General features: G+C 39.2%; 1 protein-coding gene across 1 annotated transcript; it reads left to right on the forward strand.

Annotated features, from left to right (window-relative positions):
- The first annotated feature begins 9,427 nt into the window (after positions 1–9,427).
- On the forward strand, positions 9,428–16,462 carry LOC116128341. The gene is made up of 5 exons (XM_031414053.1): positions 9,428–10,566; positions 11,255–11,719; positions 11,806–12,873; positions 14,271–14,442; positions 15,398–16,462. The coding sequence occupies exons 1-5, from the start codon at positions 9,505–9,507 to the stop codon at positions 16,390–16,392; spliced, it is 3,762 nt and encodes a 1,253-aa protein (XP_031269913.1). The 5' UTR covers positions 9,428–9,504; the 3' UTR covers positions 16,393–16,462.
- The last annotated feature ends 10,245 nt before the right edge of the window (positions 16,463–26,707 follow it).

Consider the following 26,707-nt stretch of genomic DNA (forward strand, 5'->3'; position numbering starts at 1 on the left):
GGGTCGTTCAAACACTTTGAAATCACTCAGCTTCCCAGAGATAGCAATTCTATAGCGGACGCCCTAGCAAAGATAGCCTTGTCGTTGGATTCAGAGGCTCCGGATAACATTCCTATTCATTTCATCGATGCTCCAACTATCAGCTCAACCGAACGGGCCGTAAATGTGACTCAACTGGATTCCTAGATGACTCCCATTTTCCAGTACCTCAAGAATGGGACCTTGCCAAGCGACAAGGTCGAGGCAAGGGTCTTGCGAGCAAGATCTGCTCGTTACACACTCATTTGGGACCAACTGTACAGGAGAGGATTCAGTGCCCCTCTCCTCCGATGTGTAACCAGTGAAGAAGCAGACTACGTTATGAGGGAAATTCACGAAGGGATCTGCGGCAATCACATAGTTGCTCGATCTCTTGCGAACAAGGTTGTTCGTCAGGGATATTATTGGCCCCGGATCCAAGAAAATACGCACAATTTTGTCAAGAAATGTGACAAGTGCCAGCGGTTCATGAACATTCTGCGAGCCCCCTCTCATGAGCTGATAACGATGTCTAACCCCTGGCCATTTTTCATGTGGGGGATCGACCTTATCGGTTCCATACCAGTCAGAAAAGGAGGGGTCAAATATGCCGTGGTCACGGTAGATTATTTCACAAAATGGGTGGAAGCTGAACCGTTGGCCGCGATCACGACCAGAAAGCTGAAAGACTTCGTTTTCAAGAACATAGTGTGTCGCTACGGAATTTTCCACACCCTTATCTCGGATAATGGAAAGCAATTCGATAACGAGGAGTTCAAGCAGTTCTGCGACGAGCTGGGCATCCATAAAAAATTGGCCTCAGTCGTCAGACCGCAAGCAAAAAGCCAAGTTGAAGCTGTCAACAAGACCATCAAGCACACTCTAAAGGCCAAACTTGGGGCAGCCAAAGGAAATTGGGCTGACGATCTCCCCGAAGTCTTATGGGCGTACAGGATAACTCCAAGAACCTCCACCTCAGAAACCTCTTTTTCGCTAGCCTATGGCTGCGAAGCAATGATTCCTGTAGAGGTGGGAATTGGTTCTCTTCGGAGAGACTTATACGACGAGGTTGAAAACGAAGCACTTATGAGGGCAAGTCTGGATCTTGTTGAAGAGCATCGCAACAAGGCTTCGCTAAGGATAGCAGCCTACCAGCAACATACGAAAAGGTTCTTCGATTCAAAGGTCAAGCGAAGAGACTTCCAGGTCGGAGACCTTGTGCTAAAAGAAGTTCTCCTTGGAACCAAGGAGCCAAGTGCGGGGGTACTAGGACCTAACTGGGAAGGTCCGTACCGGGTCAACAAGGTGATCAGACTGGGGACTTACCATCTCAAAAGGTTGAACGGTTCCAAAGTACCCCGAGCTTGGAATGCCGAGCACCTCCGGCCATGCTATCAGTAATCCCGAACTCAGCTCTCAAATTAGTTTTTGATTTTGTTAGTTCCCTCTTTGATGTAAAGTATTATTTTGTTCGCTGGAAACAGTTCGCATTTATTCTGTTCGCTTGTAACAATTCGCATGTAATATTGCCTTATGTAAAACTTAATTGTAAACTGCACTTATGTATGATAAAGCGAACAGCAATTGAAAGCAAAATGTATTTTCATTTATTTACAACAAAAATTGTTAAGACCCTATTAATTCCAATGGAGTCGATCGCATTGCACTATGCCTGGTCGGGGGGATCCTTCGAAGTAAGGTCGGATCTTCGGGTGGCCGCTGCTACTTGATCGTCTTCCTCCGCCAAGATCCGCAAGGTCTCTTGCCACCCCTCTAGGAGGTCTGAAATATCCAGATCTGGATTCTTTGGTCGCAGGGTATAAATGAACCCGACTGCCCAGTCGGCGGCCTTATCCTCGATCTCCTCTGACTGGATCCGCATTTCTTTAGTCAGTGAAGCAATTTTTCCCCGACTCTCCTGGAGTTTGGCCTCGAGAGCTAGCCTTTCCTTTTTGGAGGCCTCCCTTTCTTGTTCTGCTCGCTAGGCCCGTGTTAAGGTCATCTGGAGCTCCTGGTCCTTCTCTCTGACCTCCTTAGAGAGCCTAGCGGTTGTCTTCTGAAGCTCTTTTACTTCCTTCGCATGTCGTTCAAGCTCCACCTTTTGGAAGTCAACTATCCGCATAGTGGCCTCCTTTTGGTTCAGGTACCTATTCGCCGCTTCAAATGCTTGCATTCTTTCTGCTTCGACGGTCTCCAGGCTCTGTTTGAGCTTCGCGATCTCCTCTTTCAAATCATTTGCCCCCTTCGCGGCCCCCAGCCGAGCCTTCTCCATGGACATCCTCATCGCAAGCAAAGCCTGCGAGCAAGAAGTGAATTAGAATGAAAACGGCGGACAAACTTTAAGAACAGTTCGTTTACCTTGCTTAGATGCTGGAACGACATGGTCATCAGGTCATCGCCCGTATCGGCGAATTCATCGTATGACTCCGATAGCCCACACTCATGCAGAGAATAGACTATCGGCTGCAGGTATTCGAGTAGGCTCCCCAACGAGTCCAGCACTGGTGTGCCCTTCGCCCTGTCGGTAGCAATCGTCTCGTCCGCGGGTTCCTTGCACGACCTCTTTCTTGAGTCCTGTCGCGACCTTAAGGGTTCTTCCTTAGATTCGGTCTCTGACTCGTCGACCTAAATCTGCTTCCTCTTCTTCGACCTCTGGGCCGGAGCCTTCCACCTCGGGCAAGCAGGTGGTGGCTGGGCGACCTGTTATGTCCTGGTCATCTCTTGCTCAGGACAGGGCTGGGAAGGTGCGGCTGTTCGTACCAGTTGTGCCGTCATGGGGCGAGCAGCTTCGGCCGCCCTTTCTCTCCTCGATCGACGGAAGATGAACGGTGCTCGCCGGGGCTGCTCGGACTCTTTCGGATGCATGGTCGCTGCATGCAAGTACATTAGTAACTAAACAAAAATTATTCTACGACCTGAGGGGAATCAGTGTAACTTACCTTCCTCTGGGGACTCCAAAGACGCGTCGTTACTGAAAAAATCGTACTTTCGTAAGTTCGCGGTTGTCGCGAGCTTCCTCGCGTCTCGACTTTCCTCAAGAAAGACCCCGAAAGACACGAGCCTGTCCGGGTCGACGAGCAGGTCTTGGCTGGTCATCTTGTTAACTGCAAAAGAATGCAGGTCGTTATAATAAAGGAAACGAACAGCCAATGCACCTAGCGAAGAAGAACCTACTTGGTTTCTAAAAGCGGCAGTAGCCGTCGTAGCAGAAAAAGAAGAACTTTATCTCGTAGGCCCTTGCATTGCTGGGATAGCTATGTATCCCTTCGGCGATGGTAGGTCGCCGGGACAAGTAATAGGAGTCCTTGTCCTTACTCTTTTTAAGATAATAGGCGACGCCGAGCTCCACCGCCATTAGCTCGCCCAAGCCACTCTCGCGGCACGCGATGTACATCGTGACAGCGATGACATACGTGTTTGGCGTCAACTGCATTGGTGTGATCCCGAAGTAATCCAAGACCGATCTAATGAAAGGATGGAAAGGAATCATCCCTCCACCCTTGAAGATCTCTTCGGAGATCGCAGCTAGGCCATCGGAAGGATGCCGTGATGACCGGGTGTCGTCGAGGAACACCTCTGCGCAGACATCGAACTGTCTTTTTATCCTCTCAAACTCGTCTCGGGTGAGAACCGAGAAGACATCAAGGGATGCGTCTGCGGGAACGTCCCACGAAGACGAATCGGCTCCTTCCTCGGGTCTGGATGTTGAAGGTTCCATTCCACAGTCTGTAACACCGACAGACAGGTTATTTTAGCCATCGCACGTTGCCCTGCACAGCGGCATGGGACAAATTCCTTAAACCCTAACAGTAACTCGAGCCACCATCCACGGCTCGAAGCCGACGCCAGCGTCGCATCTTTGGTGAAACACCAAGAGACCCAATGCCATTGGCCCCCCCCCCCCCCCCCCCCCCCCCCCCCCCAAAAAAAAAGGGAGAGAAGCAAAAGACCTTACCTTCTAGGGCGCGTGACCGAGGACGGATCTTATTTCGGATATCAGAGAGACGCCAATCGGAAAAGAAGAACTTCCGGTTTGCAAAGATTTTTCGCTCGAGGCAGAAGGGATTTTGGTGGCATCATCTGAAAAATTTAGGCTTTTATATGGACTACGAACCAATGGTTATCATCCCTCGGAATCGAAACGATAGCCTTCTCTCTCTCCCCGCATTAAATGCGCCCAACGTTGCATTTAATGTTGTGAGGAGGGTTGTCGTTTCGAGTGTGCCGTGCAATTAATGCTCTATCAAAACAACGTCGGGTCAGCACACAATGCATTTAATGCGCCTGCCAAGACGCTTTAACATGTGCAGAGCGCCTGACAGCGCAGAAGCAGGCTCATTGAATCTCCAAGGCACGGTAAGAAACGCCCTATGAATCCAGGTCGCTAGGATGATGATTGTTAGGTCGTTTGGGCAAAAATTATGCGGGGTCGTGTTCACAAAAGGCCCTGTCCCGAGCTTCTTCCATTCAGGTCGAAATTACCAGAACCTCCAATCACGGCATGACTTAGTTTCCAAGGTTCGATCCTCAAACCTTAAAAACTAGGGGACTTCTGCTATGCCTAGGAAATCAAGGGCTGACGTGGGAAATCACGTGATGAAGTGTGACCTGCTCCCGTCAGAACGGTAAGTGCACGTCAGGCATGCCAAACGCTATGGAGCTCCCACGTGTCCATTTCCCTGCTCCAAATCATGTGAAATCAGCTTGGGAAATGGGCAATGGGACGTAAAGCCGGATTATGTCCTAACATTCACACCAATCCAAGGATTTAATGATGATTACTTGCATTCATCTTGTTACAAAAGGAGGAAGACCCCTTCATTAAGGGGATTCGACTATTTTCACACTGGGAACTAGCTCTCTCTCTCTCTCTCTCTCTCTCTCTCTTGTAAACTTTGTATTTATTTTTCCCAATCATTTGTAAGTCAATCTGCCGTGCGACCTGACCCACAATACTAATACAAATCAGTGGACGTAGGATTTGCTACCTTAGCATCCGAACCACTTTAAAAAGCTCTTATTGCATTTATTTCACATTTTCGATCCATAATCACGTGTGTCTCTTGACCGATCAACGTTGTGCACGTGTCGATTAGTTGGTGTTAAAATCACGCATCAACAACAATAAAGTGTTTGAAAATTTGGCAAATCATTGTCTTGAAGCTTGCTTTAATCCATAGAGCGACTTGTTTAATTTTGATTTTTAACACTTGTGATGGTTTCATAGCATGAAAACCAGGAGGCATAGCCATATAAACTTCTTCATCCAACTCACCATACAAAAAAGCATTATTAACGTCAAGTTGATGAAGATACCAATCATGAATTGCTGTTAAAGCAAGTATAGTACGCATTGTTGTCATTTTCACAACCGGTGAAAAAGTTTCAAAATAGTCAATTCCTTCACACTGGGTATATCCCTTAGCTACCAAACGTGTTTTGTATCTTTCTATACTTCCATCAGCATTGTGTTTAACTTTGTACACCCATTTACACCCAATGGGTATTTTACTAGATGGCAAATCGGTAAGTGTCCTAGTATTGTTCTCCTCAAGAGCTCTAATTTCTAAATCCATAGCATTCTGCCACTGAGGTAAACTACAGGCTTTATGATAGTTTTTAGGTTCATGGTGTTTAGATATAGTTAAAGAGAAACATTTATGTATAGGAGACGAGCGATGGTAAGATAAAACAGAGGCAAGAGGATACAAAGCACCTGATGGTATTGATCGATCCTTGAATTGGACAAAGTGACAATGGAATCTTTCAAATATCCCGGCTGTTGCCTAGTTCTTGTTGACTTTCTAGGAGCTACAACATCTGCAGGAAAAGAGTATGTTATATTCGAAGATGGTGAATTTTGCTGATTCAAGTTTGCAACAGATGGATGCGGTTCAGGAATGGATGGACTTTCGAAGGATGGATTAGATGGACCTGAAGTAACCATTGGAGTTGAATCATCTTGAAAGTTGTTAGGGTTTGATCTATATTGTCCAGGCAAAGAATCAAACAAGTCATATGTATTAGAGGAACATGGTACAAGAGGATCAGAATTTTGTGGATCAACGATGTTTGTTTGTGTGGCAAGGGGAAATAAAGACTCATGGAATATGACATCTTGAGAGAAAAAAACAGTATGATTAGTCATATCATACAATTTATATCCTTTAACACCATGTGGATAACCAAAAAAAGTACAAGGTTTGGCTCGTGGGTCAAACTTGGTTCTATTATGCGTGAGAGTATAAGCATAACATAAATAGCCAAAAGTTTTGAGATGTGAGTATGAGGGCGGGGTAGAAAACAGAATTTCAAAAGGTGATTTGCCCCCTAAAACTGAGGATGGTGTGTGATTTATAAGATAAGTAGTAGTCAAGATGCTTTCACCCTAAAATTTTAATGGTAATGAAGCTTGAAACAGTAAAGCGCGTGCAACATTCAACAAATGTTGATGTTTACGTTCAACAACAACATTCTATTGAGGTGTTTCCACACAAGACAAATGATGAATAATTCCCTTTGACAGAAAAGATTCTTTCATTCGAAATTCTGAACCATTGTTTGATCGTTTTAAAAAATAAGAGAATTAATACAAGGTGTATTAACTGGAGATGAATGAGGAAATGAAGCTGCAGTCCTAGAAAACTCAGAACTCAGAAGAACTAGATTCCAATAGATAATAGAGTCCATTTGTCATGTTACCCAGTCCAATTATCTTCAATGTCACCAGGTCCTGTATATAGCAATGAGAAGAGACAAAAGTTAATGAAAGCTTTGAATATGAACATAATTTGCTGACAGAAAGGAGGTTAAAATGGAAAGATGGTACGCATAATACATTCTCAAGAATTAAATCATCAAATAACTTCACCGTTCCAAGATGAGTAGCTTGAACTTTTTGCCCATTAGGCAAATGAACCTTAGAAGAAAATTAAGAATAAGTATGAAATAAAGAAGAGAGTGTATGATATGATCAGTAGCTCCTATATCGATGATCTAGGGCCGTGTGAACAAGCATTCATAACAAAAATAACAGCAAGAGAGTAAGGTATACCTGGCATATTGTAGGTGGGTACGTTACCTACAAGGAAAGCAGAAGACAAAGGTGAAGAGTTAGTAAACTTTAGAAGACCCAATAATTGTTCACACTGTTTTGGAGTGAACTTGTAAGGTGTAGGAATTGAAGGTGATTCCTTTTTATCTGTTTGATCAACAATTGCTGCAGCAGCACGATGGTGAGAATGGCTAGATCCATGGCTAGATGAGTTGCTAGAGGACTGGTGATGTAGAATGTCTGGCAGATGAATTCATGGAGCGGGCTGAACGTCAAAAGTCCATGCATAAAGCCCAAAAGGCCTAAATGAGCATGCCCCATTCAAATGACCATAACTTTTGATTTGGGAAGAGTTACGGGGCTTGTAAGATACTGTTGGAAAGCTTATTTCAAGTCCATTGACACCTAAACTAGTTGTAGCCATTTTAAGGTCATTTTAGAGGTCCAAATCCACTGTTTTGGCATGTTTCGAGGCTATTTTAGTTAATTGCACATTTTTTCCTATTTTATTTCAGATTTTCTTGTTTTAATTGATTTAGTTTTTGTTTCCTATTATTATTAGGAGTCTTATTAGGGTTGGTTGTCACCCTATATAAACCTATTTTTCGTTTTGGAGAGGATTTAATAAATTATTCAAATTTGACTTTTCGAATTTAAGCTTTAAGTTTCTGGATTGAGACTTGTGTTATCAATTCTAAAGGCGTAGGCGAGTGCTAGCCTTGTTTTATCATGCTACTCGCTGCGTCAACTGGGTTCTGTTGGACTTATATCCCAGAGGGTAACCATGTAGTCGAAAACACTTATCAATAGTATGGTTATCCCTTCCACAATGTGTACAATGCAGCTTCTTACCATTATGTTGTTGTAGTGTGTTGACTTGCATTAGCTCTGCTCAATAAGGCTGCATAATCAACAATAGGACATGCAGATGAAACATCTCGTTGACGCTCTTCTTGTATAATTAGCGCATACACTTTGCTCAGTAGTGGTAATGGATCATTGAGTAAAAATTGACCCTTGATTTGTGAGTAGGAGTCATCCAAACCCATCAAAAATTGAATCACTGGATTTGTTGGATGAGCTTTTGAGGCTCCACAATGTTCGCAAGCCTTATCTGTGGTGTAAGCAGTGAGCTCATCCCACAATCCCTTGAGCTTGGTATAATAAGTAGTTATTGGAAGGTTGTTCTGTGCCAAATTTGCAATGGCTTTCTTAATATGAAAAATACGAGGTGCATTAGACATTGTAAATCAATTAGAAAGCTCATCCCATACCTCTTTGGTTGTGTCTAGAGACATCACACCCGAAGCAATTTCACGGGAAACAGAATTCAATAGCCATGAGAGTATCATTGTATTACAACGACCCCATGCTCGAAAGGAAGGATCCTCTTTTGCTGGTTTGCGAACAGTCCCATCAAGAAACCCATGTTTGTTTTTGGCAACAAGTGCCAAAAGAATTGAACGTTTCTAATTATAATAACCATCACCATCAATTAAGGGCTGTGAAACCAGACTAGCACCAGGATTTTCCCCGTGGTGCATAAAGAGAGGATTGTTAAAATCATTATCAGTGATAACAAGAAACAACGAAATAGAAAGGCGAAAAACTTATTCTTGCTCTGATACCATTTCAGGAAATGAAGAATAAAAGAAATGCTTTATTATTCTATATGAACTATGGCATGTACAACAGTATATTTATACAACTATCAAAGAAAGAATCACGAGAATCGTACTAAGATAGGAACAAAATATGAAAGGATAAAAACAAGAAAATCTTGTTGATATGATCTGTAGCAAATCAAAGTTCTGGTGCGAACTTCTTGTCATTTGAAATCAAATACTGTTCAATACAGTTATAGATAAAATCACAAACTATTCCCAAAATTAATTTATTAAAAACCAAAAGAAAATATTTCCAAGCTGCTTATAATTATAAAGAGTGACAATTGAGTAGGTCAATGGTGTTCCTCTTTTTACAAAAACAAAAATTTGATTGTGGGTCACAACTCACAAGGGTCGGTGATATCCAAGAAATAGGACCACTAAACCCGGCCCATACATGGCAACTCAATTTGGGCTCGTCTTTTGCCCCACAAATCCACAATACAAAGATCTTTACTGAATTCAGCTCGGCGCCACTAACCCATTTGAAATTTCACAATATTTAAAGCTACATGTAGTAAGTTTTCACCTCACTAAGACAAACCAATCACAGCCAATAAATCACAAAAGTCAAACCTATTTGACTCATTTTACTTAGACTGTCATTTCTAGTTCCATGACAGCCCGTAACTCTGCTCTCCTCAAAATTGAAAAGCGAGACCGTTCATTCTCCCTCCTCTCTCCCAAGTCCCAACAACAACCTCTCAAACTCAGTTCAGAACAGAAAACGCCTTCAAAAATCACCGGAAACACTTCACTAATTCGATGGAGAAGCGACTTCGTTCATCACTACAATCCTCAGCCGAAGAATTCCTAAACTCGGCCAGAAAACAAACCCTGAAATCATCCAAACAGAAATTAAAAACCCTAATTCAATCAACCGCCCCAAATTTAACCAACTCTCTCCCCCAATCCTTATACAATTCAATATCTCACGCAATTCAATGTTTACAGAACCAAACAGACCTCGATCCCGCCAAATCCCCTCCCACAAAGCGGCTCCGTAGATCTTCAAGAACAACAAAATCTACTGGTCTACAAGACAATGTCAACGGTACTGACAATAATACGTCAGACAGGAAACAGAAAATGCTCGAGAACCTTCAGATTTACGCGCACATCGTAACATTATGCTTAAATCATCCAAAACACGTGTTCTCTTCATCAGATTTATTGCCAGCTGCACAGTTATTGCATGATAATTTGATTCTTTTCGAGTCGGATTTGGTTTTATCTTTGGAGATTGCGAGTTTGTGCGAGACCTGGTGGAAGGATGATTTGGTTGGGAAAGAATTTCTGATTACTCAGTTTCTACCGTTTTTAGTTTCACGGTCACTGACTTTGAAGAAGAAAGTTGATGTGCATAGGGTTTATATTCTTCGTGACGCGTTTAGTTTGTTTGATTTTCATGATGAGAGCATTGAAGATTTGAAATTATTGTTAATTCGTTGCGTGATTTCGCCTTTGTATTTGAAGACTGAGGATGGGAGGAAGTTTCTAGCTTTTATATTTGGATTGAGTAGGCAAGTGTTTAAAGAAGCATTGGCAATGATAAAGTCACAGATACCATTTGGGAGAAAGTCGATGTTGGAGGCTTATGGAGATGTGCTGTTCAGGGCTTGGAAAGGGGTTGATGAGGGTTTTAGGGAGGAGATTGAAGACGGATTTTTGCAGGGTTTGGTTGAGGGTGCTATACACGGAAGTTCTCGGGAGTTTGCAGCATCCATTAGGAGGGTTTTGGGAGGGTTTATTAGTCAGAGGACTACTCATGGTGTTGAGAAGATGCTTTTCAAGTTAGCTGAGCCTGTAATATTTCGGTCGCTTCAGGTTTGGAGTTTTTCTGTAGTATTAGTCTCGTTATATATTTGCAATCATATCATCTTTGATTTATTGAGCATTTTTTGCTTTTCTGGTTCTAAAATTTGACTTTTGGATGGGCTAGCAATTAGGTTTTCTTTTGAGTATATCTAGGGCAGTGCTTCTATAATTGTTGGCTACTCAGGTTTACTCTGAGCACACCTTGGTTTGCAAGTCTCCAAGAATGCTCTGGATCATGTTTCATTTGGACTATCAACAGTCACCACTGCGGCATTTGTTTCTGAAAAGTCTGTGATAGTCACTTATAAATTAACAGTTATCATGAAGACATAACTATTTAATGTGTGTGTGAATCATAACATTAAAAACCTTATTAACTGCAATCAAAATTTTCTCTGTTGAAGAATCAAAATTGTGAAATGATGAGGGAAAACATAAGTTGGTTGACAAAACACTGCATATCAGCATAATTGTAATACCTTAATTACAGCTGCTGGGGGTGAATTTGTCTTATGTATGTTCATACAAGTGACTGGTACAGGTTGGCACTTTTGCTGTGTCCCTATTTGCGTGCAAGCCTATTTCCCAACAGATGTCTTAAAAAGAAAAGATTGACACGACTATTTAGATATGCCAATTCATTATTCAGCTGTTCTGGATGCGTATAACAAGTGTATGCTGCTGGGTTATTTGACAGGTTGCAAATTCAAACGTTCGTCAAAACGCATTGCATTTACTGTTGGACTTGTTCCCTCTTGAAGATCCTGATGCCACAAAAGAGGTTAAAGATACATTGCTTGATAAGCAGTTCTATATATTGGAAAAGTTGCTCATGGATGATAGTCCAGATGTAAGAGTTGTTGCAGTGGAAGGTTGTTGTCGCATACTGCTTTTGTTTTGGGAAATTATTCCTTCATCAAGCATTACAAAAATAATTACGAAAATTTTAGATGATGTTTCGCATGATATATGCAATGAAGTTAGACTTTCCACACTGAATGGCATCATTTATTTGCTTGGCAACCCTCTCTCTCATGAAGTTCTGAAAGTGCTTCTACCAAGATTGGGGCATTTGATGCAAGATAATGTTCTTTCTGTGCGACTTGCTATGGCGGATCTGCTCCTTCTGCTATGCGATATTCGGAATTTCCAGTTTAACAAGGTATGGGTTACTCTTAAAACTTTTTGCCATTTCTGACGCTTTTTTGTAGGACGGTTGCTTGATATTTTCTTTGTATTATTCTGCAGGTAGTGAGCTTAGATGTCTTGCTATCTACACTTGCAAATGACCAATCTCAGGTTGCTCAGAAAATTACAAGGCTGCTAATGCCGTCATACTTTCCCTCAAGAATGAACATTGAAGAGGCATGCAATCGTTGTGTTACACTTTTGAAAAGGTCTTCTGTAGCTGGTGCAAGATTCTGTGAATTTGCTGTGTCAGAAGGGGCACCTCTTAAGTCTCTTGTCAAACTTGTCGGAGTATTCATCAATTTGGTGTTGTCCCAAGATAAGCTGGGTGCGGATCAAGTAGAAGGTTTGCTTGGTGCTGTTGCCCACCTTTGTAATAGTATATCAACTGAGCCATGTTACAGGGATGCCCTTAAAGATTCTTTTGCCAGTAATACCGTGAAGAGCTTGTTTGCAGCTGCACCTACCAGGCGTGCTCAATCTTCTGTATTTGACATTGTTTCCACCCTTCGTCCTGATAATGTAGCTGGGCTTCTTGAAGATTGCATAGGCCTAGTCAGTAATTGTAGGGGATTATTTGAAGATGAGGAAAGGCAAGCCGAAGTGAGGTCTGCCCACAAGCTATTGCTGTGTTTTCATGCCTTTGATGATATATTTGAAGCTCTAACGACACTTTTGCAAAAAGTAGCCTATCGTTGCCATGTTAAGTTTGACACTGAGATACCCAAGCACAGTGTTACCTCTGCAAAAAGAAAGAAATCTAAATCCTCAGTCAAAATGTCTGCCAAGTGGAAATATGTTAGCGGGAAAAGATCATCCAGTTTTGAGGAGGATTATTCAACTGCTGCTGGAATAGCCTGGCAAATTAAAGACTTGCTTACTTCTGAGGACTCCAGGAAAGCCATTTTAGGGTCTCAAAGTTTAGAGCGGTTATTTCTTGCTTTAAAGGTCATTTCTGAGGTCAGTATTGTGCAGAGCATATGCTGTGAATATATGGATGCATATCCTGTTTTGGCTTATACTGCTGTTGCTCTGCAAATGGCTCTTCAAAATACTGGCATGAGCAATACGAATGATTCTGGTTCCAAGAAGAAAAATAGAACTGAATCTTCAAGATCAATTTCAGAGGTAATTGGTATTCTTTTTGCTGTTTTAATCTTGAATTCCATACTCTTTATGGTACAAGCCGCTAATACCTATACTTATTGTCTTCGACTTTTTTGCTCCAACCACTGGTGGTTCTAATGTGGCACTTTTTTTAGTATTACTTTTTAAAGACTTGTTCTTATTGGAATTGCATGCCTGTTTATCATTTACTTAGATTCTTTAAGATCCTACATTGGAAAAGAAAATGGTAGGCATGTGGATTATAAAGGGCTTGGGTACCATCCCTTGGCAAGTCGATTTTCCAAGGGCCCAGGTTGCTACCGCGAAAAAGGGCATGGAGGCCCAAGGGAAAGGGGATCCGCATAGTCATCCAAGGGGTAAAGAGTTCAATGTAGACGTTGGTTGTGGAAGCATGGTGGTGTGTTAGATCTTACATTGGAAAGGAAAAAGGTGGGCATGTGAATTATAAAGAGCTTGTATACCCTCCCTTGGCAAGTCGGTTTTTCAAAGAGGGTTCTACTTAAGCCCATGAATGACCCATGACCCAACCCAATTCCTATCAAAGGGCCATTGTTTAGTCAATTCATATCAATTTGGGAATGGGTTCCTATCAGATTCTTTTGTTGTTTTTTCATTTTTCTGGTGTGTTTCCATAAGAGAAAATAATGTTGATTTTTAGAAGTAGTGCATCAAAACTTGCTAGAATTACTGTAAACCTTGCTTCATTTAAAATAGTTACATTTTTTTTTCGCAAGTACAAATTGGGTAATGAATTGAGTAACTTTTTGTCTTTAGACCACTTTTTTAAAAAAGGTTTTAAATAGTATCTTGACCTAATTTTAGTTAGTATTCAAAAATGCCAAAGGGCATTAACCCTGTATAACTCTATATGCTAAGAATTTTACACTTGGAGGTCCAAAGAAGTCTAGTCTAGCCAGCATTAACTCTGCGTGACTCTCCTGAAATGCTGGTGGTAAGCTCAACTTTGGCAAAGTTACTGGTAGCTCATGTAGGTCTTATGCTAGTCTTGCTTGAAGCTTGTACAGGCTGGTTTATTATTTTATATGATATTTGCAATATTCTCTCCGGAGTGAAACTAGGATTTCTAGTTATCATTGGGCCTACAATCTGGTCCTCCAGTCTCTCGTTAACCAAGTCATAGTGATAAATGCAGTTTGAGTTTAAGTCCAAATCGAGATTTTAAACTGGAGGGAGGCCTTTCCATTTTACATCTGCCACAATCACATTGTTATGAAATCAAATACTGGATCATAGGTTTTATCTTTGTAAGAAGCTGTGCTTTGAAACTGCAACCATTTGTTTGTCAGTATCATCATATCAACTACAGCTGTTAGATTGGCTATTGCGGAAAACTCTCACTGGAGGATGCCTGACTTTGACATCCTTTCTTTTTGCAGACAATGCTGGACCAGGCAATGGATCACCTGCTTAACTGTACAGACAAATTGTTTGGAGCAGGAGATTCTGGAAACAGTGGCAAATTATCTTCAAACTCTAATCATGACCAAAACAAGGTGGCTCAAAGTCGTACAGGAAAGGTCAGAGAAGAACCTCAAATGGACATTGATGGTAAGTAATTATAGTGACGGAAAATATTCTCAGATCAACAAATGCATGCAAAATCTTAGTTCTCAAGGTACCTTATGTTATCTACTGAGAAGTGCGTTTGACACCTAAGTTCAACTGTGGCTTGATACAAAAAGAAAACTTCTTTTATTTTACTTCCTCCTGTGATAGCTAAAGGTGGATTTTCAGCTAACATTGCTTGATATTGATTTAGACTTGTAGACATGCCCATTGACTTTGTATATACCATCTATTCTTTTTTTAAATATCATCTCATCCTGAGTGGTATACCGTCACTTTCTTCAAAAAGGTGTCTGTGGTCCAAACTGCTTTAAGCACTGGGATCACTTATATGTAAAGAATTAACAAGCAAGCTGTGGATGGAGCAGATAAGTAGTGTTTTAGTTTTGACAACACTAGAGCGACTATGTAATGATACTCTAAATTGCTTGCATCTCTGTCATGTACATGGGCTTGTATGGTTTGGAATGTCTTTTATTTGATTTGGCAAGAGAATAAGCTTTGATTTCCCCACTAGATTGCTAGCCAAGAGTGTTCATATAAGTCCATGATTCAGTTAATGATCTAGGAAAAATCATTAGCTTTTTCTTCTAAAAAAATGGTGTAAATGTGCTTCAAAGGAGTCCAGCTTTTCACTACTCAGTCGAAAAGGTAAAATCCAGGAGGTAGCCTTTGTCGATTCTGAAGAGGTGGTTTGTGGTTAGAGTACATTGGGAACCTTGTTGTTTGTCATCCATTTAACTTATTACCGTTTCAATTTTCCCAACCGTTGTACAATGTTCACGGAAGCGAAATGAGAAGTTTTAAACACCTGCTTTAGTAAAATTAAATCTTTTATCTATCAGCTTATAACATTTGTCCCTCAGTTTCTCTTTCTCCAACATTTGCAATTCTTAATTTCTTATAACTGAAAACTACAATTTTTGACCTTATGCAGGATCTGTCAGCGCCAGCCAAAGGATATCCTTGAATAACGTGAAGATTCTTACTGCAGTACTCAAGTTCATTGTTGATTCCACTGCAATGGGTTTTGTTTCTGACGTCCAAGGAAGGTGCTTAAAGTTTACATCAGGTTTTGTACGTTATGTTATCTCTGCTTTAGGGCAACAATCTATAGATAAGTTGCAGATTAAGGATGAGGATCTAAGAGAAATTGTTCAGTGTCTGAAGATCTCCTTCAGCTATGCAGCCAAATTAATCAATCTAGTCCTTAGAAATAGCAGTGAAGCTTCAAGACCTACTGCAGAAGTTTTTGATCTTGTGAATGACCTGTTTGATCTTATTAGCTCAATTCAGTTGCACATGGGTTCTGGTTATGCTGCACGTCTTATTGTAGCAGCAAAGGCTTGGTTGCCTGATTTGATTTTGGCATTAGGATCTTGGTGCATATTTAATCGGAGTGGAGCGGAAGGAATGTGCTTTACTGTATCTGATCATATCAAACTCCATTTCCCGTCATGGCTCTTGATTCTAGCAAAGATTGGGATGAATGAAATGAGTACAGTTAGTTTAGAAGAAGATGACACTGGATTTTCAGAACCAGAGGAATTTCCTGAACTGAAGAGACTTATGGAACTGATAGTTTCATTATTGAAAGGAAATCAGAGCATATTGGTATTGGATGCAATTGGGGTTACACTCTTGTCTGGCTGTGTAGTTGGGCTGGAAAGGAAGGACTTTGGGTTGGTATTGGGACTTCTACGCTTTGTGTGTGTGAAGTTAGTAGGACTTGATGACAGAGAGTGGAGTGGGCTTGACATGATGTTGGTTTCTCTGGCTGATATTTATCCTCTGATTGAGAAAGAAATTGAAGAACAATGTGATGAGGATGAAAAGCAGAAACTAAATAGTGCCAAGGCATTGCTTGAACCTATTTGGATGTATCATGTTTATGAAACTGAAAGGTTTTCTATGATGGAAGAAGAGATATAAGTAAATGGGGAATTTATATCTTAACTGTAAAGAAAAGTCCGTGTTTTTGTATCATTTGTATGTAGCCGAGGCAATGCATTTTTTTTTTTTTTTTTTTTTCAATTTTGAAGTCTTTAAATGAAACGATAAATTGTTCATGACATGTTATTTCCATGGTTATGGAATCCCCCGGGGTTAATCCAATAATTTTGAATCTTGAAATTTAGGACCATATTACATGTATACAGTTCAATTGCATAAATTTGGTTCTGAGATGGTCGTTAACCAAAAAATATATAATACACNGGCAAGAAAGTCAAGAAGGAAGCTCTCCTCGTTCCAGTCTGCATTTTTATGGCACGGTTTTCTTGTTGATGTCATATACACCAGCTTGTCCAGAGCATTAGGCCTTGCTTACAGCTTTCATGTCAAGATGGGCGTACTTAGTTGAAAATGACTAAACTCTCGCTAGGTTTTTTTTTTTTTTTGTTTTCTGTTTCCAGTTCTCTACATGAAAGAAGTTAGGGGCTGGGCTGAATGGGAGTGAAATGAATGTATCTAGATGAAGGACTCTTCCGTAAAGTCTGAATTGCGTAAAATATTGGATTTGCGTCGAACATTTCTTGTAGGACACTTAGATTGTGCATAAATTATAGAAAGGGAAGAAACCTTACATAATTATTTATTCTATTGATGGTTTGGAGTGAATTGTCATGACTATCACTCATGATAGTTTGGATTTATGTTATTGATGAGATAAAAATGTTGTTTGTTAACTTATTCTTAGAGGGTGCATGTTGTTGTTTCGCGAAAGAATACCATTTTCGTCCCTGAGGTTTGGACGGAGAAACCCTTGGGTCTAGTTAAATATTTTAGTAGTATTAGAGTCCTTTTCAATTGTCAGAGTGCTGTGTTAACTGAAAAGTTATATTTTGCAAATATAATTACAAATTTACTTTTATTTATCTTATTAGAATAAATAAATAAAAATGTAATTATCGGATTTGGTGGTTTTGCCTTGTTAAATCCAAACTTCCACACCAAGTCACTAACCGGTCCCCATCCGATCGTAGTCTCGTAGAGCCCACTCCAAGTCTCCAACCAGTCAGGTAACCAGCAAGAAATTTCAGAGGGCAAACATCAATAGCCCGTGGATCCACACTGAACAAACGACGTCCATCATTGTCGAACCCAACCCTTTCTTCTCATTTTCTTCATCTCCCACCTGACACCGACACTACGGCCATCTCTCTCCACTTCCTCTCTTCTTACCCTTATTCCTGAACCAAATCTATAATACAAAATCACCCCACAAATAAGAGTATAACAAAGCAATAAATCCATATCTCAGCAAAAGGGGGTCGGCTGCATTGTGGGTGCGATGGGGTTGGTTGCGGTGGTGGTGTAATGGGGCTGGGGATGAGATGGGGGTGGGGTTGCCAGGGGTCGGGGGTTTAGACCGTTGGTCTTTATTTTTATTTTTATTTTTAACTAATATTTATTATTTTCTTAATTTTGTTTTATATTTCAAAATAGCTTACAGTTTTATGAGATTTGTTGTACCCTTGTTTAGGGTAATACTATACATACATCATTTTTATACAATATTTTCTATATAATATTATGTGGCTTTATACAATATTTTCTATATAATATTATGTGGCAAGATATGATTGGTTAATTTAAAGTTAAAATTAAACTTTTATCTAATCATATTTTGTCACATAATATTGTATAAAAAATATTGTATGAGAATGATGTATGTGTAATATTATTCTATTTAATAATATAAAATGGCAGCACACTAACGGGCTACCGGACCCACGGGGCTAAGACCAAACGTCAGGAATGAAATTTTTTTCCCTGATTTTATATGGTTCTACCACTTCGAATCAATATACAAAGCTGTCATTTAAATACAAATAGGACACATAAGGCAGCGAAAAAGTTCAATGCAACTTTTTAAATTTCTCAGTTTTTTTTTTTTTAATTAATTTTTTTATTATTTTTTTGTTTTATTTTTTCTTTATTATTTCTTTAAAATTTGTTTTTTTTTTTTTTTTGTTTATTATTTTTTTTTTTTTTTTTTATGTTTCTTTTTGTAGGAAAATTTGCGGGAATTCCAATATCTGAGCCGAAACAACAACATGAAGCAAACTAATATTACTGTTTACATCTCTCCATATTTCTGGAGCTAGACATCATAATGAATAAGCATATATAAGAATTTATTACAACATATATTTTCGCATACGGCATAGCTACATAGACGATGTTAGAATTCTAGAGAGAAAGACGAAGAATGAAATTGTATTTCAAGTGTATATTTGCCAATGTACAAGAACTCTATTTATACTTACAATACATGCTAGAATCATGTTAATGATTTATGCTTATGGCTAAAATCAAGCTATGCTTTATTCAAGCCATGGATCAGGCTTTGCTTGATTGTGGCTAACACCTCTCCTCAAGCTCAAGGTGGTAACGTAGATGATAGCTTGAGATTGAAAACTAACTCTGTGAATCGTCCTGGGTGATGAGCTTTTGTGAAGACATCGGCAAATTGATCAATAGAGCGAACAAATAACAAGTCAACAGTGCCTTGTGCGATGTGGTGGTGAATGAAGTGACAATCAATCTCAATGTGTTTAGTGCGTTCATGGAAGACGTCATTATGAGCGATCAGTATAGCACTTTGATTGTCACAATGAATAGGAATGAGCAACACCCATATCTTCTAGGAGCCACTGGAGCCAAAGTAGTTCGGCAGTGGTATCTACTAAGGCACAATATTCGGTTTTTGTAGATTGAGCTATAACTGATTGTTTCTTACTTCGCCAAGAGATGAGTGAGTCACCAAGGAAGAAACATTACCTAGTGGTGGAATGTTAATCAATAGGATCCCCTGCCCAGCATCAGAATAAACACACAACTATAGTGAGGAGTGAGCAGAAAAGAAGAGACTCATAAAGAGAGTACCTTTGATGTATCACAAAATTTGCAAGACAACAGTATAATGGGTGGAGCGTGGAGCAGACATGAATTGGCTAACAATATGAATAGCATAAGCGATGTCAGGCCAAGTGACAATGAGATAAACCAAACTGCCCATTCACTGTTAGTATAGGGTTGGATCTGAAAGGGGTGTGCCATCTATGGGAGTAAGATGAGCATTTGTTTCCAGTGGAGTAGAGGCGTTAGTTATTCTAGCACGAGAGAGCAAGTCAGGTGCATACTTTGTATGGGAAAGAGAATAACCATCAAGAGCGGAAGAGACTTCGAGTCCCAAAAGGTAAGTAAGGGAACCAATATCTTTCATCTCAAAGTGCTGGCTAAGGGAGCTTTTAAACTTAGTGATGCCTGAGAGATCGTTGCTAGTGATAATCATATCATCCACATAGAGCAAAAGAAGAATAAGGCCCTGGTCAATCTTGCGAATAAATAAGACAAAATCATAGGGACTTGAAGAAAATCTGAAGGAGTTTATAGTTGCACTAAACTTTGCATACCAGGCCTAAGGCGATTGTTTGAGCCCATATAAGGCCCGATGCAATCTACACACTTTGTTAGGCGGATGATCATAACCAAGTAGTGGTTGCATATAGACTTTTTCCTCAAGCTCATTATTGAGAAAATCATTTTTGACATACATCTAAAATAAATACCATTTCGAACTGCAGCAATTGCCAATAAACTTCGAACTAAAGTGAGACGTGCAATAGGAGAAAATATCTCTTTATAATCGATTCCATCCTCTTGAGTAAAACCCCTAGCCACTAGACATGCTTCATAACGTTCCATAGACCCATCTGAAAGAGTTTTGATCTTGTAGACCCATTTATAATGCACAAGTGTTTTATTTGGCGAAAGATTTACCAACTCCCATGTCCTCGTCTTTTCTAGAGTTTTGATCTCTTCATCCAGTGCTTGCTACCAAAGAGGGTTAGAGCAAGCCTCACGATAAGTGTAAGGCTCATGCACGGAGACTATAGCTGAGAAACAATGAAAATTAGTAAGACAAGAAGAAGGTTCTCTTACACAATTAGAGCGACGAAGAGCCAGAGTATGTGACTCATCTAGGAGATAAGAATGTGCCATTGGTGTCGAATCCTCAGAAGAAGCAAAATCATCGGGAGCAGGCGTAGGAGGAATGACATGGTCAAGCTCAGAAGAGGTACTTGCATTAGATGGAAATAATTTTGCAAAAGAGTAAGTAATAGGGGAAGAATATGAGATACGAAATTTTGACAAAGAAGAGAAAATTATATGTTCCTAGAATACTACATGACGGGAGACGCGTAAGCGTTGGGAGATGGGATCCCAACATCGATACCCTTTATGTTCTATACCATATCCCAGGAAACAACACAAACGAGCCTATGGTTCAAGTTTGGATTGCTCATGGGACTGTAAAAGAACGAAACAAGTATACCAAAACATTTTTAAAAGACCGTAGTTGGAAGAGCAGCCAAGAAGACGCTCATAAGGAGTTTGATTATCTATAATAGGAGAAGGCATGCGATTGATGACAAAGACGGCAGTGAAGGCGACCTTTCTCCAAAATGATTCGGGACAAGAAGATGATAGAAGCATGGCCCGAGCGGAATCCAAGATATGTCGATATTTGTGTTTGGCACGACCATTATGTTGAGAGGTTCCCAGACAAGATTGCTAAATGGTGGTTCCATTGGCAAGAAGAAATTTATTTAGGGTAGAATCACAATACTTTATGACATTATCAGTACGAAGCATTTTTATTTTCTTAGAATTTTGTGTAAGTACCATGGTCACAAAGTTTTTATATGTTTGAGAGACTTCAAACCTGTTTTTCAAGAGATAATCCAAGTCAAACGAGAAAAATCATCTATAAAAATGATAAAGTACTATGAACCTCCCATAGTACGAGTTGGTGCGGGACCCCAAACATCAGTGTGAATTAAATCAAATGGAGCGTAAGAAACTAAGTCACTAATATTAAAAGGCAAAGCAAGTTGTTTAGACAAAGGACATGATACACAATCAAATGTTTCAAATTTATTAGAACCAAGGCAACCACTGGAAACAAGTGAACATACTTTAGTCGAAGAAACATGAACTAAACAAATATGCCATAAGTGAGAAATGGATAAGGTAGACGCAACTAACAAGGAAGGAGATACTTTAGAAGGTGAAAAGTGAAGGGAGGTGAGCTCGAACAAGCGTCCCATCTTACGCCCTGTCCTAACAATCTGACCCATTTAAGAATCTTGCACATGACAATCGTGAGAAGAAAAGGTAATATCAAGACCGAGTTCACACAGTTGATCAACATATACAAGATTATATGTGAGTTTTGGAATGAGAAAAGTATCGACATAGTTAGAGTAGAGACGGTTCCTATATGACTAACATGTATATGAATGATAGGTGTATCTGAATTAAGAGATGTATCAGATATGATAGATAAATCATGAATCATATGATTACAATAAGCAGAATCAATAAGCCACGAAATAGTACCTGAAGTGGTGAAAAAGGCAATGTGAGAACCAAAAGAATGAGACAAAACTTGTTTAAGGAGAGACTCCATATCATGAAGGGTAGGCTAGGATGGAGCTGGGGATGTCTTAGTGGCAGCGGTATCAACGTGTGAAGAAGATCTAAATTTTCCAAGCTGGGGACAACGGGACTTGGTATGACCCTTCTTTTTGCAGTAATTGCATTAAATGCTTGGATAATAAAGAATGAGATGTCCATTTTGGTGATAGTATTTGCAAACAAGTGAATTAGTCTGCTTGGTAAGACAAGTATGAGATTGCTTGTCAAGAATAGTGGCAAGGACTGTATCTGATTTTTTTATACCCTGGGTGTGAACCGAGTCTCATCAAACTGAAGTTCAGAGAGAGCTGTGTCCAAAGTTGGCAAAGGCATACGATGGAGGAGCATGGATCGAGTAGACTCAGACTCTGGGGTGAGAGCCATAAAAAATTGGATCAAACACATATGATCACGATGCTTTTCATATTGAGTGGCATCTGTAGTGCATGTCCAACTAGGATCAGATTGAGCTAGCTAATCCCACACAATTTGCATTTAAGCATGGAAATCTGCGATAGACTGAGTGGGCTCTTGCTTCATGTGTTGTAGAGACTACCAGAGTTGATACTGATGAGAGAGTCCTTTGGTAGTAAACCGAGTGGCAAGCATATCCCAGACTTCTTTTGTAGTTTCAGAGCAACCAAACTAGAGATGAATAGATGGAATAGAAGAATTTCGGAACCATGTAATAATCTGGTGATTGTTGCTATCCCAATCATCAAGTCTCTGGCTAAACTTGTCATCTTCTTCAGTGTCTCCTTTAACTGGTGTTTTAATATCGCCAGTCACATAACGCCAAAAGTTTTCATCCTTTTAGAAAAGATTGCATTCCTTGACTCCATAAGGTGTAAGAATTTGTGCCATCTAAGATCCCAGAAATTGGGCGTTGGATCTCCATTTTGTCCATTTGAAGACAAGAATTCTGATGCTGCTGAAGTGGCATTGCTGACTTGGCAAGAAGTTGTTATTGTGTCAATGATGACGGGTGACAAGCTATTCACAAGTGTACAAAATCGAGCAAGTAATAAAGCTCGAGTAAACGAGTGTCAAATCTCAAGAGAACTACCTACCAAGTACCAAACTAGTCTATTTTATTGCTATTTGATGAAACAAAATTTTAAGAATGAATTTAATGAAAAATAAAACAAACTAAAAACTAAACAAAAGCAAAAATTTATTAATACTTTGGTAAAAAGATCAATATGACTAAACCTATGGCACATATTTCACACCAATTTAATCATATGCATTGACAATTATTGCTAGCCTAATTAAGCTTATTCTAAAGGCCAAACTCTCTAATATTCCACTAACTTTCTCTCGAACAATTAGTGAATTAACCCTTAAGCAACAACCCACAATATGTCTAAGTTGGATTTAGAAGCTAAGAGATCATTAAGTTCCATGGAATTTACTAGAGCCTCACAGATTGCGGTAACCTATATCTAGTGTTCGCTCAATCTATGGTTTTATTACCCTAGACTAATAAGGTTTTATCTCTCGATCTCAACCCAACCCATAAAATTATTCAACTTTGTGCCCTTAAGAATTGAAAGCATTACACACAATAATAAAACTTAGAATTAATGCTCAATTTAAAATCAACAACAATAACGTGAACACATATTCATAAATTGGGCTACATCTTTAGCCCTAGAAAAGGGATTCAGTTCATAATTGTAGTAATAAAAACAACCATTGTATTAACAAACATGAGTTCAAGACAGAAAAATAGAAAAACTTCTCCAATTGGCGAACGAGAACTATAGGAATTCCGATCTCCAAAATAGTAGCCGCTCTTTCTCTTTCTCTAATGTCCTTAAAAACTAATTAAAGACCCTTATTTATAGTGCTAGGGTTTGGAGGTTAATTAGGAAAGAATTAAATGCCTTAAACCATTCAGATTCGGACTAGGAGAATACAATAACCCAAACATGCCCGTGATCCATCGCTGCGGTGATAAGAAACAGTCGCTATGATGATTGTTCTTTCTGTCCCATGAGTCTAGAATCTTCAGAATTTGGCAAAGTCATCAACACAAACTTTGTGGCTCTCTAAATAAGATTTCCAGCGCCACAAGAATCATCAAATTCTGATTTCTACAGCTCAAGTTATGATCGAAACATCAAAGCATGCTCATCTTGAGGATTTCCAGGTTTTACGTCGTATCTTCAACGCATCACAACTTTCTTATTTCAACTCCAATTCTTGCACCGTTTATTCCTACTTGCCATGAATTCCATTGACATCAGTCTTCTTCATTCAAATATCATTTGTAACCTGAAAATACTCAAAATACACCCGTGATCCCATAGAAGGTATTTATGAAATAATTAACTCAAATTTCACATTAAAAACACATTTTTCCACAAATAATCCAATTGAATCACTAACAAAATATGTATTTTCAAACTCTTATCACAACTCCCAACCAACTTCTTGCAAGTTCCGAGCAAACTAAGTGATAAAACAAGTCTCTCAGCTTGAAAATAAAACATTAAACCTATATCTAAACTATCCTAAATCGCTTTCGTAGATTGACATAATTGCATTTAGCGTATGCAACAAGCCTTTAAACCCCTAGGCAGCCCTAGTTGGATTAGTTGTAGTCTCATGAGGGTTTCCAGCGATGATACCCACAAACATCCACACTAAACTTAACCTAAATCCTAAAATATAAAAATAAACATAAAAAGAACAAAAACTAACAAAAATTCTTGGATTAATCATAAAGTTGTCTCAAAAATCACATATACACAAAACAAATAGAATAATTAAAAATCGTCTAAGCTCACAGACAATGCAAACGTCAATTCCATTTTTTTTATCGACCCTAGAACATCCATACAACCACAAACCATTAGTCTACAAACCCGGATGGTTTTATGCAACATTCATGAACAAAATTTTGATCTCAGTATTCGGGTTATGACTTATAGGTGAATCATGGAATCAAACTCCATAGACTCACTTTTCAAACCACTCTTCACTAATGTAGAAATTCACACTACCTTGGATCAATAGGTCTTTGTAAAGGTTGTAACGTTAGGCTAGGGTATGGGTTCATGAAAGAACGGAAAGGGAATTCAACAAAAATCAAATTATGAGACTTAATCTTCATTCATTCTTATTACTATTATACAAAAACACTTCCCTTTTTCATTCAGTAACTTCCCAACCTTTATTGAACTCTTTCTTTTCGACAGTAATATAAACTCATTTGCATAATTTCAAATCTTCACAATGCTTTTTAATGCCCACTTTTTTTTTCTTTTCTTTCTCTTTTTTTTTTTTTATCATTTTTTTCTCTTTTTTTTTTTAGATTTTTTTTTTCTAACAACAATAATAAGAAGAAAGTAGAAAACACACACACAACCCCACTGATCTTACAAGCACTCCACAACCCTCAACCAATTTTTTCGCATAAACCTAGGTTGTGGCAAAACTACACTTCCTCACCAACACTCATAATAAGCCTGAATCACAATTAAGTCTCTTAAAGATAAGACATGTAGGATTGTGTTTTAGGCTCATAATCAGGGGAGGGTAAAAATTAAGTTCAAAGAAGGAAAACCAAGGCTAATTTGTGTTTAAAAAGAGCTTAAAAGGTTAACTAATGATGATAATAAAAAGAGTCGGCTTGAAAGGCTCAATTGGTCAAAAAACAGCCTAAATTATTTCCTAAGTGATGTGAACTCATGGATTTCACCTCGAGTGGTCGTCAAATAAGTTCTAGAGCTTGTTAAGATTGTAGAAATATCCATGAAAACTTCACACATAAAACGTCTCTAAGTGAGTAAACTTAACCACTTTCAATCTACAAACCGCTAGGATCTCAAACTAAATGTCATTAACATTCACAATCATCCGTAATTAAAGACAAAAATTAATGTCCTTCATTTCTTATATGTTATTGAAATCATGTACCTATCATAGATATATAAATTAATCCAAGAGAAAAACTCACAAAATAAAATAAAAATTATGCTCCCTAAATCCATATCCATAAAAAAAATTCTGCTTAAAATTAAATTTCTGCTCAAAATTAAATTCCTACCCCCAACCTTAAAATCAACATTGTCCTTAATGTTAAGAATAGGAAAAAGAAAAGAAAAGCGTTACCACATTCCTTAACGTTATAAAGCTGTCCAGTTCGTTGTGTCATATGTGCCAAATTTGTTCTATAAAAATCACAACTAAAATGACCTTGTCGGTCAACATTGTTATGCAGAAAAAAATGGATAGAAAGAGCATCAACAAATCAGAAATAATACTAAAGTAAACGCTTAAACAGTTCACAAGGACATAATGAGCACAAACATCAACAGAATGCAAGTACAGAAAAAGAAATAAACTACACTGAAAATAGCAAACAAAAACACAACATAAAACTCCAGGTCTCCAGCAGTGACACACTGCCTACTCCTCTATACTCTCCTTAGAATCATCATCAGAAGCGTCGCCATCCTCCTAATTCGATGGATACACAAAATTAGTCCATTCACACTCTGGCGCTGCTATCCCAACATGAGCAAGTTGCAATTGTTGCATCTCATATTGCAATCGCATTTGCCCACTCATCCACGTCATCCAGGCTTCTTGACGAACCTGTTGCTTTCTCAACTTATCTATATCTTCCTTCATCTTCGTCAATTGATCTTTCTTGGATGACTTCTTCAATAAAGATGCTTTGGTCTTGGATACTTCCACTATGCCCCCACTGGTAAGATTTTGCAGAAATTGCTTTGTAAGACATGCT

Source organism: Pistacia vera, unplaced genomic scaffold (assembly GCF_008641045.1).
Source record: "Pistacia vera cultivar Batoury unplaced genomic scaffold, PisVer_v2 Contig2, whole genome shotgun sequence".
Classification (NCBI taxonomy): domain Eukaryota; kingdom Viridiplantae; phylum Streptophyta; class Magnoliopsida; order Sapindales; family Anacardiaceae; genus Pistacia; species Pistacia vera.

Excerpts from the sequence above, each read along its gene's own strand:
- LOC116128341 (XM_031414053.1), top strand. The coding sequence starts at position 9,505 with ATGGAGAAGCGACTTCGTTCATCACTACAATCCTCAGCCGAAGAATTC. Across the intron at positions 10,567-11,254 it reads TAATATTTCGGTCGCTTCAG|GTTGCAAATTCAAACGTTCG; the intron begins GTTTGGAGTTTT and ends GTTATTTGACAG. Across the intron at positions 14,443-15,397 it reads ACCTCAAATGGACATTGATG|GATCTGTCAGCGCCAGCCAA; the intron begins GTAAGTAATTAT and ends GACCTTATGCAG.